This window comes from Etheostoma spectabile, chromosome 8 (assembly GCF_008692095.1).
Source record: "Etheostoma spectabile isolate EspeVRDwgs_2016 chromosome 8, UIUC_Espe_1.0, whole genome shotgun sequence".
In the NCBI taxonomy this organism is placed as follows: Eukaryota; Metazoa; Chordata; class Actinopteri; order Perciformes; family Percidae; genus Etheostoma; species Etheostoma spectabile.
In genome coordinates this window covers 270047-286480 of record NC_045740.1, presented here as the reverse complement: position 1 = coordinate 286480, position 16434 = coordinate 270047, and the positions used below count along the sequence as shown (strand labels likewise).

The following is a 16434-nucleotide window of genomic DNA, read 5'->3' as shown; positions in this document are numbered from 1 at the left end:
AAAATCTCCAAAAGGCATCGAATGACAGATTAGACATTCGTATAGCATGTCACAAAAAGTTAGATTCTATTTCCAACATTTACACTTTCAAAATAACAGAAAACAAAAAAATGGCGTCTGCAAAAGTTTGGTCACCCTGCAAAGCTGAGACCTGACAGTGTCATGGTTTGTTCTCAATCATCGTCTGGAAGACCAGGTGATGTCAATCTAAGTTTTAAATGCCCAACTCATCTGACCTTGCCCCAACCATCCCACCATGGCTCTTCTAAGCAGTTAGAATACTGAAACTGAAAATAGTTGACGCTCACAAAGCAGGAGAAGGCTATAAAGATAGCAGCGTTTTCAGATTCAAATCCTCTGTTCGGAATGTAATTAGAAAATGGCAGTCATCAGGAACACTGGAAGTTAAAGCAAGAAGATCTGGAAGACCAAGAAAATATCAACAGAACAGCGCGCAGTTGTGAGAAAAGCAAGTCCAAACCCACGTTGACTGCACGATCCATCCAGAAAGACCTGGCAGACACTGGAGATATGCTACACCATTCCACTATAAGAGATACTTGTACAAATATATGGTCTTCATGGAAGAGTCATCAGAGGAAAACCTCTTCTATGTCCTCACTACAAAAAACAGCGTTTGTAGTTTGCAAATGAACATATAGACAAGCCTGATGCATTGTGGGAACAAGTTCTGTGGACCGATGAGGTTAAAATAGAACTTGTTAGCCAGAATTACCAAAGGTACGTTTGGAGTAGAAAGGGCACAGAATTTAATGAAAAGAACCTCTGTCCAACTGTTAAGCATGGCGGTGGATCAATCATGCTTTGGTGTTGTACTGCAGCCAGTGGCACAGGGAACATTTCCCTAGTAGAAGGAAAATTGGATTAAATAAAATTTCAGTAAATTTTGGACGCTAACTTGATGCCATCTGTGAAAAAGCTGAAGTTAAAGAGAGAATGGCTTCTACAAATGGATAATAATCCTAAACACACCTCAAAATCCACGTTGGATTAGAGCAAGAGGCGTAAACTGAAGGTTTTGCCATGGCCTTCACAATCTCCTGACCTCAACATAATTGAAAATCTATGGATAGACCTTAAAAGAGCAGTGCGTGACAGACAGCCCAGAAATCTCAAAGAACTGGAAGACTTTTTAAGGGAAGAATGGGCAAAGATACCTCAAACAAGAAGTGAAAGACTCTTGGCTGGCTACAAGAAACGTTTCCAAGCTGTGATACTTGCCAAAGGGGGCAGTACAAGGTATTAACTCTGCAGTTTGCCCTAACTTTTGCAAATGCCATTTTCAGTTTTCTGTTAGTTTGAAAGTGTAAATCATGGAAATAAAATCTTAATTTTTTTGACATATTATACAAATGTCTAATCTGTCATTTGATGACTTTTGGAGATTTTTTTCCATCTTTTCTCGGCTTCTTTTTGCACATTAATTCAAATTTCTACCTAGGGTGCCCAAACTTTCGAGCCCCACTGTAGCTCCCTTCAACCCTCCAGGTGCTCTAGGTCACAGCTGGGGGACTGCTGAGAGATGCGGTAGGTCTTCGTTTGATCTGAGGACATGAGGGATTTTGCATCTTGTCTCTACTAAAGAAGTTAGAGATTTGAGATTCATTCTTTGATTGACCTCTTCATTCCCGTCAAACCTTTAGTTGTATTGGGACAAGACAAGTGACCACTTTATTTGACTGTCCCTTTGTTATACACTTTTTACACCAAAAAAAAAGCAAAATGCTCAATTGTTTGACTACTCTTAATTCACAATGTTTTTCAACTATGTCCTCAAACAATACTCGTGTGCCCATGTGTGCTGTCAAACATGTTTTTGTTTGCTGTAAAAGTTCCTCCAATTTATACTGACACTAAAGAGATCCCTGATTCCAATGGAAGAGACTAAATCCACAGTCCCCATTCTGTGTAAAAAATCATTTTAAAGTCCAGCTAAAGCTGCTGTAATATGAGGTTTCAGCAGTTTGAGTAAGACACATCAAGTGGGTATTTTCCAAAGTTTGTGTTTTTAGTGCCAAACTTAAAAAGACTAAAAAGAGAAGAGATTCACTTGATATGATAAACTCATACTGCTGAGGCCTCTATTAGCTTTAATTAAATTTTAGAACATTTTTGCACAGAACAAGGAACTTCCCCACCTCTTACATGGAAGTCGTGTTAGAAAAGGGATCTCTTTGCGGTATGGACGAGAGGAACAGCGACCAATAACTGTATTAACGTGCATACAGGCACAGAGTATTGTTTTAAGACAAGTCTTGAAAATGTGACCCTATCCTTTAATCTACGACAAATCTCTTCATTGCTGATTATTGAGCAGACATGGCTTGATGAAAATTATTTACTCAAGTGTGATGTGCAGTCTTGATGGGACGTGCAAATCTCCCTCTGAATTTGCATTTGATTCCTATAGTGCCCTGCAAGTGCAGTGGCAGCCACAAACATCCAAACTGCTGATCCACAGGCACCTCATTTAGCTGAGATGATGTGCTTAAAGATGCTGAAGTATACGGGATGGAATGTGTCATATGATCAAGACTCTGCTTTGTGAATTTCACACACACTGTACAATATGCAAAGTGTTTACTTTTAACACGATAAAAGTAACCGTTTTCTGTATCCCACTTGTATAGCATTTGTGAAGATTGAGCTATGATCTTGTCTTAGAAACAGAAAATGTGAGTAAATGAGGCGGAGGGCCTTTAAAGCAGCCTGCATGGGTGAAACTAACCAAAGCTAAGGAAGATAACCTGACAATTGTGTCCTTGTCACTGACTTCCACACAATGATTATCAGAAACTGGACGTCTTCACTGTGCTTGTGATGTGACTGTGTGTTATCTACTCTTTGTGATTGTGTTTAGGTGTGCAACACTGAGACAGAGGAGGGTGTCTGTGTTTGGACTGGGGGTCATCTCTATTTTGACAGCAGGCTTTGACAGCCAGTAATTGGTTTCCTTTCCCATGCCTCTCAAAGCTTCTGCAGAAAAAAGCAATTCTAGGAGCCAATCAATTCAAATTCCAGCTCGCTCACGCTGGAGAGGCCTGTGCAGTTTTAACTTCCCTCACTGTCCATGAGATAGCTGGGCTGATAATCTGCTCCTGTGCCCCCTCCAGCCCAACACCAGTTTACACACATACACACAGACACAAACACTACCCCTGTCTTTCTGTCACCAATGAGGGAAAGTTCTCATTTCTTGAAAGCAATTGAGTGTGATAATAGGAGTTTATACTGTAAATGGTTGGGGTGCATATATGCCCCGAAGACTGAATGAACCTGGAAACACCGTGCATCTCTGTCCATGTGTGTCCTTTTCACATGCACAAGCATATGCACCCACATACACACTTTACTTTGCATACAAAAACACTCCAATCAACGCACACATACTGTCACAGGTGCATTAACAGGCATGCAGACACACAGATGAGTGCACTGGTACACAGGTACACCCAAATACACACACACACACACACACACACACTGTTTGCCTGCTGGCTTCGCCTCTCTGAAGGGGAGAAACACATCATTTAACCAAACTGGTCAACTGAGAACTAATTTCTCTTTTGTAGTTACTGCCTGAGGAGCCTAGGGTTTGCAGAGTTTATATTGGCAATCAGCACAGCCAATGACTCTTTGTGCAGAAACTCCTTAACAACTTAGTTTGTATTTTGATCAGAATGCTGACTTTGAAACCTCAGTGCCCTCCTCCTTAGCAAAAGGGAGATTTTCATCACTGCAGTCTGGGCCCAGCATTAATCTACAACATATACTGCCATTGTATCATCTCTGGTCATCTTGACAGTAGGAGAACAGGTGATCAACCGACAGGGGGTTGTACCATCTTAATCAGTGGCAATGTGCGTCCTCCATACTGTTTTTTTAAAACTTTTTTTTAGTTATTTGGAGGGTCCCTAAATAGAGATGTTTTATGGAACCATCAGCATTACTTATTTGGCATGAAAACAATTTATCCCCGTGAACCATCTCAGTAATTGAAATGCTCGTTGTTATTATCAGTGAGGTTATTAGGCATATAGCCCAGCTTTACTTCCATGTCATTTTTTCTTCATTAAATTGTACACTCACACACTCCCTGTGCACCAAACCCCGCCAACTTTTCCATCACCTCCTATTCCCCAACCCCAAAAAGTTTGAGCTACCATGGCGATGGGGAGCAAATGCATAATACCCTGGTTTCAAGGATCCAGGCCCATGGTGTTAAATTACTGCAAATCCCTGCACAAACCAATCTCTACCATCCATCTGCTGCGGGCCGTCTGCTTCTAAAGTTGAAAGTCTTTGGCAAGCAGTTGACAAAGTGACCGGGCCGTACTGTCATGGTGATTGTTTGGTGGGAGATAGAAAGCGAGTTGGTGAATGATTGGGTGGGGGGGGGGGGGGGGGGGGGGGGGGGGGGGGGGGGGGGGCTTCTCTATCTCCTTCTGTGTCTCTCTTTTCCTCTCTGTCTGTCGTCATGGCGAAAGGGGCTCGGCTGCAGAAGCAGAGGCAGTATTAGCTCCCAGGCTGAGCCCGGTTCCTGTCACCGCCGCGATAGCTGTCACGCCAACACCCCCACTGCTATCATTGGAGCACTTATGGGCCTGTCACTCACCTGGGAGAGGGAGCACATGAGGGAGGGAGGCATCGAGGGGGAAGAGTGTGCTTAGGGAGATATGTAGAGGAGAGGGGAGACAGAGGAGATGGAGGAGGAGCTTGGGATATAGGAAGGAAAGCGAGGTAAAGACGGAAAGAAATAGATAAAGAAGGAGGTGGAGGGATGGTAAGAATGCCAAAAGAGAGGGGGAGAAGCAGATGAGTGACATTAAATGATGAGGTCTTTGAGACATGACGGATGAAAACTCAAAGGTTAATATAAGAACCTGACTGGAGTCCCAAAAACCTCACATATGGTTAGCGTAACTCTTTCTGTTCGTAGAAAGATGTGCTTTGGGGGCACTTGACAACAAAGCGAAGGCCATTTGGACATTAAAAAAAACATTGATTTGCCGTCCAGGACGATGTGGTGGAAGCTCTCTGTAAAATTATGGGCTTGTGCTAAACACCATGGTGTAAAAAAAAAAAAAAGGATAAAAAAACACATTGATAGCTGCCGCCGTTGTTCCATCTGTAAGAGCCATCATAGATGGGCACTCACATGCACAGGCGCGCACGCATACACGTAACAATAAATGCATTCAATTTCACAGATATCGCCTCTAACACATTCAAACACACACACGTGCATCCCCATTTACAGCCAAAAAAGGGCATTAGTTCACACACATTTTGGCCCAATTACTGGTGTATATACTTTCACATCAGTCTCATATCATTAAACGCATATGCACACACACACACACACACGCACACACACACACACACACACACACATACTTGCTCACAAATTAGTATAAGTCACAGCCACATGCAAAAAATCATATACCCTACACAAACACACACACACACACACACACAGTCCTATTTAATAAGGTCGGTATCAGGGCATCACTGAATCACAGTGACCAGCATCGTGGTTGACAGAGCAGGCTGCAGACACGTTCGAGTTTGGCCCTTCAACTGACTGCAGAGCCACTGAAGTGAAACTCTATTACAACAGCCTCTCCAGCCACGATCCATCAGCGACGACACAACACCCTGTGTGTACGCATCAGTGCATGTGTGCACATGGGACTGCATGTGTTTACAAAGACAGATTGGCGTTTCATAAAGTACAAGATTCCTGAAAGTGTTGCTCTTTATGTTGGATTTTTGACACCATTTTTATCTGCAAGACATATGACAGCAGTTGCTGCTGCTTTTTCAGGCGGTGGTGGGTCATGTGGATGAGAAATCAGTTCTCTCATCAGATTAAATCCAATCAACACCTTTGCATTGCTTGCATGTTTTACTGTCACAGACAGCTCAGCTTGAGTGAGAAATATCATATAATCATGTATCATTTTATTAAATCTCTGGGTAACCTCACCCAAGCACACAGGTACAAATGTATGCTGAGGAATATTATGTTACATTAACATAAAATGGGAAAAGCATTCTATTTGGCTTTAATGACCATATCACTGTCAGGAAAACTAAATTATAATTTAATTTAATTGACAACACTTTGTACTTTGAATGGTGTGCCATGAACTTCCCTCCCTTCAGCTTTCACAATAAAATTTGAGGGCATACAAATAATTTACCTAACAATATTTGATTAAGAGTTTAGAATTATTTTTACTGCATGTACAGTGGTGGGGCTCGAAGATTTGGGCACCCCAGGTAAAAAATTGTATTAATGTGCATAAAGAAGCCAAGAAAAAAATCAAATGACAGATTAAACATTTGTATAATATGTCACAAAAATTAAGATTTTATTTCCATCATTTACACTTTCAAACTAACAGAAAACTAAAAATGGCATTTGCAAAAGTTAGGGCAACCTGCAGAGTTAATACCTTGTACTGCCCCCTTTGGCAAGTATCACAGCTTGGAAACGTTTCTTGTAGCCAGCCAACAATCTTTTAATTCTTGTTTGAGGTATCTTCGCCCATTCTTCCTTCCAAAAGACTTCCAGTTCTTTGAGATTTCTGGGCTGTCTGTCACGCACTGGTCTTTTAAGGTCTATCCATAGATTTTCAATTATGTTGAGGTCAGGAGATTGTGAAGGCCATGGCAAAACCTTCAGTTTACGCCTCTTGATGTAATCCACCGTGGATTTTTAGGTGTGTTTAGGATTATTATCCATTTGTAGAAGCCATCCTCTCTTTAACTTCAGCTTTTTCACAGATGGCATCAAGTTAGCGTCCAGAATATGCTGAAATTTAATTGAATCCATTTTGCCTTCTAGTCGTGAAATGTTCCCTGTGCCACTGGCTGCAGTACAACCCCAAAGCATGATTGATCCACCGCCATGCTTAACAGTTGGACAGAGGTTCTTTTCATTAAATTCTGTGCCCTTTCTTCTCCAAACGTACCTTTGCTCATTCCGGCCAAATAGTTCTATTTTAACCTCATTGGTCCAATTAACTTGTTTCCAGAATGCATCAGGCTTGTCTATATGTTCATTTGCAAACGCTGATTTTTGTGGTGAGGACGCAGAAGAGGTTTTCTTCTGATGACTCTTCCATGAAGACCATATATTTGTACAAGTATCTCTTTATAGTGGAATGGTGTAGCATATCTCCAGTGTCTGCCAGGTCTTTCTGGATGGATCGTGCAGTCAAACGTGGGTTTGGACTTGCTTTTCTCACAATCCTGCCAGCTGTTCTGTCTGATATTTTTCTTGGTCTTCCAGATCTTGCTTTAACTTCCAGTGTTCCTGATGACTGCCATTTCTTAATTACATTCCGAACAGAGGATATTGACATCTGAAAACGCTTTGATATCTTCTTATAGCCTTCTCCTGCTTTGTGAGCGTCAACTACTTTCAGTTTCAGTTTTCTAGACAACTGCTCAGAAGAACCCCTGGTGCCGATTGTTGGGGCAAGGTCAGATGAGTCTAGGCATTTAAAACCTTAAGATTGACATCACCTGGTCTTTCCAGACGATGATTGAGAACAATCCATGACACTGTCAGGTCTCAGCTTTCCAAAGGGGGCGGTGCACGCTAGAAACTCTGCAGGGTGCCCAAACTTTTGCAGCTGCCATTTTTTTGTTAAATGTTATTTTGAAAGTGGAAATGATGGAAATAAAACTTTTTGTGACATATTATACGAATGTCTAATCTGTCATTTGATGCTTTTTGGAGATTTTTTCCATCTTTTCTTGGCTTCTTTATGCACATTAATACAAATTTTACCTGGGGTGCCCAAACTTCCCCCACTGTACATGTGAAAAGAAAAAAAGTAGATAAGAAAGAAACCAAATGGATGGTTGGATAATAGAAGCTAAATGTTCTGTAAAACTATACAAGGAAATAAGTTTGATTGTAAAAGTAAACTGTGTTTTCTGTCCAGGCTACAGACGGAGATGTAGGCACATTTGGGATTGTGCGTTACTACTTCAGTGACGAGCCAGACCAGTAAGTCGCAGCCACACACACTCAATCGCATTCATTTTTCATTTACTCAGCCACTTGTGAACGATTGTACAGCACTGTTTCTGCCTCACAGCTGAGCCAGAGGCAGCTGAGCCACAATGATGTCTGGTGCTTTCCTTTACCCCTGCTCTCTTTAGGCCACAAATTTACAGAATCAAACATTATTCATTCATTATCTCCAGTATCAAAGGAACACAATCAGTGTAGCTTCCTACCAATTTTGTTTCTCTGTTGTTCTCACTGAGCATCATTTCGTTTATTTTGTCATTTGTTGAATTTGTTTAGCAGAGTTAATTTCTAAGCCAGTCTATTCCATCATTTTTTGTCACATAAAATCATACAAGGTGCAATTACAGTCAAATGTAACCCCATCAGCTCCCGCAAACAGGGCTAAATGCCAAAAACATAGAGATTGAGAACTTATTCTTTTTCTAACAAGATGTCTTTTTTTGTTATAACAAAACAATTTCATGCTACATTTAGTTATTTTTAAAACGTACAAACCTGCTGTTTTAAACAAGGTAGGATAACACAATGTTGATGTGATGTATCATGTATAATGTGCCTTATACTAAAGCTCTAATAAACTATAAACTATTCAGTACATCTCATTACTATATTTTTATTACGTGAAACAATAACGTTTTTATGATTTACTTATGTTGCTCAGCATTGGAAATACATCTTTCAAAATTAAACAAGTTAGTATAATGTTAATAACATAACAATGAAGTATCTTGTTAATTTCCTCACGTGTGTCCCTTGCAGGTTTTCATTGGACGCAGAGACGGGCTGGGTCATTCTGCGAGCCAGTCTAGACTATGAGTTGATGCAGCGCTTCACACTGACCGTGTTGGCGAGGGACGGCGGCGGGGAGGAGACAACGGGGAGAATCCGTGTCAGCGTGTTGGATGTCAACGACAACGTGCCGCAGTTCCAGAAGGAGGCGTACGTGGGCTCGCTGAGAGAGAACGAACAGGCGGTCCAGACGGTGGCTCGAGTCAGGGTGAGACGTGTGTAAAGGCCCTGAAAATCCACACAGCTGTTTTTAGTTAACCTGGCTGATTAGACCTCTTCCCAGGACTGTGTGGGTGTGTATGGATGGATTGACTGACATCGGCCTAAGCCTCCTGTTACTTTTGTTGCACCTGAAAGGGCAGAAAAAATGACAGCTTTTTTATTCTTATTAGTAGATAAAATGAAGCTCCAGCCCACCTTCAACCTGAGCAGTGGTCTAATCAGCCAGAATAACTGAAGTCACCTGTGTTGGTGTTCAAAGGTTCTAAACGTGCACGTATGGAGTTTTAAATCAGACAGAGGCCAAGAGTACACTCTTGTTACGAGACCCGTTTATACCTATGAACCATCACTGATTTTAAATATCACGCTAAACCAAAACACTATGGCAATAATGGCAGTGGGATGTAGCTTAGCAATAATTGTTTGCTTTCTTTCTTTCTGTGTTACTACAATCATGCAGTTATGTGTTTGTGTGCACTGTATCCAAGAAGAACAGGTCAGCCTGGTGTGTTGGCCATCAGTCACTGCCACACAAAAAAGCAGAGGTGCACAGGCACAATGGTAACTAATGGCTCTGCGTTTCCTGTGATTGCGCCCTGGAGAGAAAGACTATAACGTCCCTTGTGGCAGTGGGTATAGCAGGGGCTCACCCTGCCACAGTGCACTTTGGCGGCTTGCCTTTACACTGTGGGAGTTGAGCTGATGACTGAGCTCAATGCTTGAGTCACTGTGTTTGATTAGTCTGAGCTAACCTTAAACGCTGCTGATATTAATACGCTGCCCAAGAGGAACAGGGATGCCAGATGCACAATTCTGTGCGTCAGCGATTTGCCTTGGAACCAACTATACACACGAACACTGATGTATATACTCCAGAACAGTTAGAGTATTAGGAAAGAGGAGAAAGACTGAAATAGAGGGAGAGGATGTGTTGAGAGACAAAGCAAAGAGAGGCTGTTTGCTTCTTTCTTTTTGCATACAATGACTCCTACTACGGTGCTTATGCTTTCTAACAGCTAAAATCGTTTTCATTTTCTCTACGCTTCTTATTCTTTTACTTATTTGCCACTTGTCTATTTGATTTGCTGCCCGCAACTACTCTTACCTTTGAGTGGTAAACAGCTGCCAAATATGAAACTATTTGTTGAAATTTGATATAGGAAGACATTCTGAAAGAGAAAAGACAGAGTTTAGGAAGTTGTGGGAGGAAGAAAGGTATTGCTTACTCAACACTTTGGCATTAAATCAAAGAGTTGAGATATGCATGTCACAGAGAGATACAAGTGAGTGTTTTTGACAACCTGTCCAGCCTTTAACGATGCCAGTAAGGCCCAGTAGACTCTCCTCACAGCCGGAGGACTCAAGTTCCTGCCAGCTCTGGAATAATGAGGGGGTGCCATCATTGTTGTTGATGTTGTTGTGGATTAGCCCTGCAAAGTATTATTTCATCTGTCCTCTGCCTGCTTAGCTCGTTTTGGCTCGGTTGGTGTTCATCCAGTATTGACGCTTGCACCGCTAATAGTCAGAATCAGCTTTAATCTGTCCAACAACATGCCACCACTGACTGACAGCTTCCTGGCTACACACGTGCACAGACTCACACGCACCCATGCTTTGCAATACACATATAAATATTAGCACGCACAACTGCAGCATCTGTTCTGTTACACTCCCTGTCTTAAAGTCTCACTCAGAACTTTTCACTACTTCTCTCTGTGGACTTTTAACTATCTCCCCCCCCCTCCCCACCCATAGGCTACAGATGAGGATTCTCCTCCCAACAACATCCTGACATACACCATCACTTCAGCTTCGGGCTTCCCCAATTTCTTCAGCATCATCATGGTGGAGGGCTACGCAGGTACGCCGGCCTATAGGCGCATGAACCCACAATCTGTGAAGTACATCTGGCCAGGGTTGCTGTAGATGTTTAGTTAAACTTGCATGCTGTTGAGTAGTTTGTACACTTGTGTATGCTCGTATAAATTTGGGTTGTTATTTGCCATTTGACCCATTACTTTACTAAACTGTGATGCTGCAGGTTCCACAGAAAACCAGCACCTTTCACCAGCACAAAACCCCACCTTTCTCCTTCTCCCTCCTCCTCTCTCCTTCTCTCTCTCTCTCTCTCCGTCTCTGCTTCCACCAGTGATCAGTGTGATCAGGCCTCTGGACTATGAGAAAGTTCCCAATGGGATCATCTATTTGACAGTGATGGCCAAAGATGGGGGAAACCCAGCCCTCAACAGCACCGTCCCTGTCACGGTGGAGGTGATTGTAAGTACACTCAAACACACACACACACACAAACACACACACACACACATACGACACACACACCCACGGTAGTGCTTTTAAAATTAAGGGTCCTATTTTAACGATCTAAGCAGATGGCGCAGGTATGTTTAGGGCGTGTCTAAATCCACTTTTGCTAGTTTGACGGTGGAAAAACGCATGGTTCAAAAGGGTGGTACTTAGTGTCTTCATGAATACATAGGTATGTTTTGGGCGTAACGCCCAACATACAAAGGCGCAATTGTACCAGAGGATATTTCTTTAAGACTGCAAGTGAAGCTCAGCTTCCTCTTAAATGTAAAAAAAGAATTAAGGTCAAATATGTACTATTGTGTAAACATTTTATTGACTAAAAAAGCATTAGAACACATTCATCTCAAAGACGAGTTTGTTCAGAATCAGCTGACTCAGATTCCTCCTCATACATTCCCCTAGCGTCACAGTGCGTTTTCCTGTTGAAGCCTAGCGTCCATGGATTTCAGTAGGCCTGTGTCACACTTCCTGCTTCTGGAACGCGGATTAGTGAATCAGAGACGTTCTTCTGGTCTTCAATTGTTGCATGACATAGGCCTGTGGGGCTGCTTTGAACAGGTTTTTTTGAGTGCTTCAAACTAGACGGTCATTGGCTTGAATGGAGGAGTGGGATCGTTTGTTCATTTATTCATTCATACAGTAGGCTAGGCACAAGCACTTTGGTCATGTACTGTTTTCTATTCTTTTTATCCATGTTTTACTGTCTCTTTTACATGTTTTAATGTTTGGTGTGTTGCATGCTAATATTGTTGACCATGCTAATATTGTAGACCCTTATTTTGGCCTTTTAAAAGTCTACCTTACGAGGAGAAATTTAAACAGCAGGGCAGATCAACACCTAAGATTGATTTACAGTATTAACACCTAAGATTGATTTACAGTATTAACACCTAAAATTGATTTACAGTATTAACACCTAAAATGGATTTACAGTATTAACACCTAAAATGGATTTACAGTATTCACACCTAAGATTGATTTAGTGCAAAACAAGGTAACAGGTCTTGTTAGCTTTGGTATGACAAAGTTAGCTGGCTGACTGGAAGTGCTGTTACAAAGAAAATGCACTGCTGGTCATGCCTCTTTATGAAACCATCTCACTCTTCTTCTTCTTCTTATTATTATTATTATTAATAATAATAATAATAAATGTACCATTTTCATGATGTAGGCTGAAAATGATCTTTCCGTCTTTGAAAGACCAGCAGCCGCCACTAGTTTCTACCTTGGTGTATTGCCATTATGATTATGATGGCAGAATTGCACCACAATATTTTTATATGTAATATTTGTATATGTAATATTTTGCATGCGTGTGTGCTGCTGCGCCTGCAGCGCATTTCACTAATGCGCTGTTAAAATTAAAGGAAATGCTGCACAACTGACTTTAGACCATGTTTTTGTTCAATGGCACGATCACTACGCGCTGCCTCAAGATAGCAATACGTCAAGAATGCACCTGAACACACCTCCCTGTAAGACCAGCACGCCCATGGGCGCAAAGATGGGCGCAGGTACATTTTCTATTTAAACAATGTGTGCGCGGGACGATCATAAAATGGCAAAGACGCTTGTGTCGGGCTTTGCACCGCGCTGCCCCGGGTGCAAGATAGGGTCTAAACAACAGTAATTCATCCTGACTCCTGCCCTGTCATCATGATACACAGCCATACCTAAACGTGCACGTCACGGGGCCTCTTCTAAATGTGGCGACTGTCAGCAACACACAGAGACAGAGACACAGAGCAGTACTGTACCTTGCAAGAACAATAGTCTTGTTTCCATAAAAATCTCTGTCATCTGCCGGACACTTTCTACCAACCTATGGACATTACCCAAAAAGCATACAAATAAACATTAGCATTCATGTTCAAGCTGTAAAAATCTGGTTCTTTGTAAGTTAGAAACGCCTCCTCCAGTATGTGGTCCAAAGTACAGCCAACAAACAACAAATCCTACTCTTCTGTTCTCGTTAAAAATGACAACATCTGGTGGAATGTTAAAAAACTAATTCAAATTATCTTATTCTTTAAAGACAGACAATACATATCAGGAATGCTTATACATGCTTACAGATAAAAAGGTGTATTCCCCTACAGTGATGTCTCACGATATACATTTATTTGTATTATTAACTATTCCGAAATCTTGCATGACGTTCATATTGGTTGCACAGTATCACCGATTGGAAGATAAGTTTTCCCATTCTTCTGTTGTCCTTGCTTATAATGATGTTTAATGTCACTAACACGGATCAGGGGGTTGGTTTAATGTTCTCAGACATAAAAACAGTGTCCCTCACTGAGGTCTCTGCGGTCAGGCCAGTCCTATCAAATCCAAAAGCCTGCTGAACATGTATCCATTAATCATCATTGTTTAACATGTTCAGCCGATGAGACAGTCTTTTAGCATTTTAGACACATACCTTCCTTTATACATAGTTTATTACATACCTAATTTAATATTACCAGTATGCTGGTGGTCATCATAAACAGTCACTCTTTTCCAAATCAGTAAAATTAGCTGGTTAAGAAACTGTGTGTTTTTTGTATTTAATTATTACACCTATGCATAATTATATTTGTGTCTTCCCTTCTTATGTGAGGGTGTTTTTTTGGTTCCTGAAAAAATCTTACATGGTTAAAAACTAGTTTGTTGCTGATTCTTTTTTAACATATCTTTTGACATATCTTCAAGCAAGTATTTTTGCTTGCTTTTTTCCAGGAAGTATTTAATGACTTGGCACTGCAGCAGACACACCCTGTGACAAATTCCTCACAGTCTCCTCGGGTTCAGAGTCGTTATATTGTGTGTACTGAATGAAGACTAAGCTGTCTTGTATTTAAATGTTGATCCATTGTGTGACAACTGTTAGCTGGCTCATGGTGGATCGTTGATCTTACACATTGGATTTCAGAATTTCCTCTCTGTCAGAGTCCCATAGCTTTGTTTGCAGTTTTATCACACTCTGCGCAGCTATCAGAGCTTCCAGTTCAGTTGCTTTTGTCAGTCTTATCGCTAAATGTCTTATTTTAAGGCACTGGTGAAAGTTACAGCCGTCTACTAGTGCATGCAGTGGATCAGAGATGTTTTAATATAATGAAGTCTCTATAAAAAAAGGTAATCTGCACCAGTTTCGGGGTCCTAATTCTACAACATATAGCTATAAAGACCGTCCCATAATGTCATGCAGGTCAGTAGCTTTCAAAACTGTTGGCTTTAAGGCTGAGATCATGTCTGCCTGTTTAACATGACTAAACCCAGACATTTTATTTGTATTTACATTTTATTTGTATTTGTATTTTGTAGTAACTTTTGATCCAACATAGGACGTGTTCACTTGGCATATAATGAGAAATTGAAAATGCTGCTGTCCTACAATACTGTATCCAGTTATCTATCTTATGCCTATCACTATATTTCTATAATGTATCACTGATTTTGTCATCTCCGTCTTTAACACCCTTAGTAGAAGATGAAAATAATAACATTAGAATCTATGATGTATTGTATTTTTCTGTTCATTTTCAAGAAGGTCCTGATATAATTCACATTAACCATTTGTAAATACATTTGGTGTACATCGTGTGCTGCTGACCATTCTGTATAACAGACGTGCCAGGTCTTTTATATAACAAACATATATGTTGATCTTTGCTAAGATACTGTTAATACAGAATAAAAATATAATGAGCAACCAGAACTCATAAACAGTATCTCTGCTGGCTCTTAAGCTCATTTCCCCTGATGGATATCCATTATACAAGTAACTTTTAGTCATAAAAGAAGAAACGACAGAGTACAATGGATGAATCCAGCTGGAATATTCGTGAATATGCTATGCAAGGACAGTATGCGAATCTATACAAATCCTACATAAGGGAGAAATATTGTGTAAAAGACTGAAGGAATCTGTGCTGGAATGCAAAATCCAAAAGGGAGAGATGTGCACGATTCTGAATACAGTCTCTCTCTCTCTCTCTCTCTCTCTCTCTCTCTCTCTCTCTCTCTCTCTCTCTGTCCTCCACAGTGTTGTGATTCACACCACAGGGGTTTATCAGTAGCTGGCAGCATCACACACACAATGCTTTACACCAGTGTAACGCAGAGCCTAGATAGATAATGGTGCCGTTGACTGTTGTTAAAGTGTTAACATTTCTCAGCAGCTCCCACAGTGGGGAGCCTCTCTGCAAATAGCCACACAACTCGATGTTGTTGGCATGAAATAGTCTAATTCAATATAAAAATAGAAATGCTCTGAGAAAGTCTGTGTGACAGCGGATGCTGATCCATATTGGAGTCATTCATTTCTGTCAAATTACAGGTCTCCTTTGTTTTAGGTAATGCCATTAATAATGTTTGGAACGATTCTTGCAAATGTGCCTGCTTGTTCTTTTTTTGCTTTTTAGGTTAGATAGTTTAGCATACTGTGTTTACTTCCTGTTTCAGGTGTAAATAGTACCAAATTAGATGGCAGAAACAGAAGAAAAAACAGTTTGAGGCCATAAATCAAAGTGGTCCATTGCTTTTCCAGTTCACCCAGCTGTCTGGCCATCATCTAAGAGATACTACTACAACGTTTTTACTCCTAAAAACATTTTGTGCTCAATGTGATTAATTCCCAAATCTGTTTATCTCTGTGCTAATGTGTGATGACAGCTATTTTGAAAGGACATTGCATGTTCTCATTGTTTTGCACATTGATTTGAGCTATTGTTGATTTTTATACATCCTGCAGGATGAAAATGATAACCCACCGGCGTTCAGCCAGCAGTCCTACATCGTCAAAATCCCAGAGAACATTATTGCTGGTGAGTCACTTTATACATTTAGGCTTACAGTTTAGTTGCGGGAATGCATTTTCTGGTGCACAACCAACACTGCACTTAAACACTCCAAACAACTCAAACGCCATGTAGCTCATACCGTCACCTCTTAACTTAAATTGCCTTACTATTAGCATATTCAACAAATAGCTCTGCTTTCTCTAGGTTTTGCTTTTTATGTTTTATTTTATATGC

At 40.9% G+C, this 16434-nt stretch overlaps 1 protein-coding gene across 4 annotated transcripts in view; it reads left to right on the top strand.

Annotated features, from left to right (window-relative positions):
• The window catches only part of cdh23 (cadherin-related 23), a 196641-nt gene that overhangs the window by 126582 nt on the left and 53625 nt on the right, over nt 1-16434 (top strand). For all 4 annotated transcript variants that reach the window (XR_004332902.1, XM_032522253.1, XM_032522250.1 and 1 more), the window contains 5 exons: nt 7983-8047; nt 8834-9071; nt 10841-10946; nt 11235-11362; nt 16152-16224. Coding sequence is in view for 3 of the 4 variants with exons in the window: in XM_032522253.1 (XP_032378144.1) it covers nt 7983-8047; nt 8834-9071; nt 10841-10946; nt 11235-11362; nt 16152-16224 (610 nt within the window). In the remaining variant the exon portion in view is untranslated. The remainder of the gene's footprint in view (nt 1-7982; nt 8048-8833; nt 9072-10840; nt 10947-11234; nt 11363-16151; nt 16225-16434) is intronic.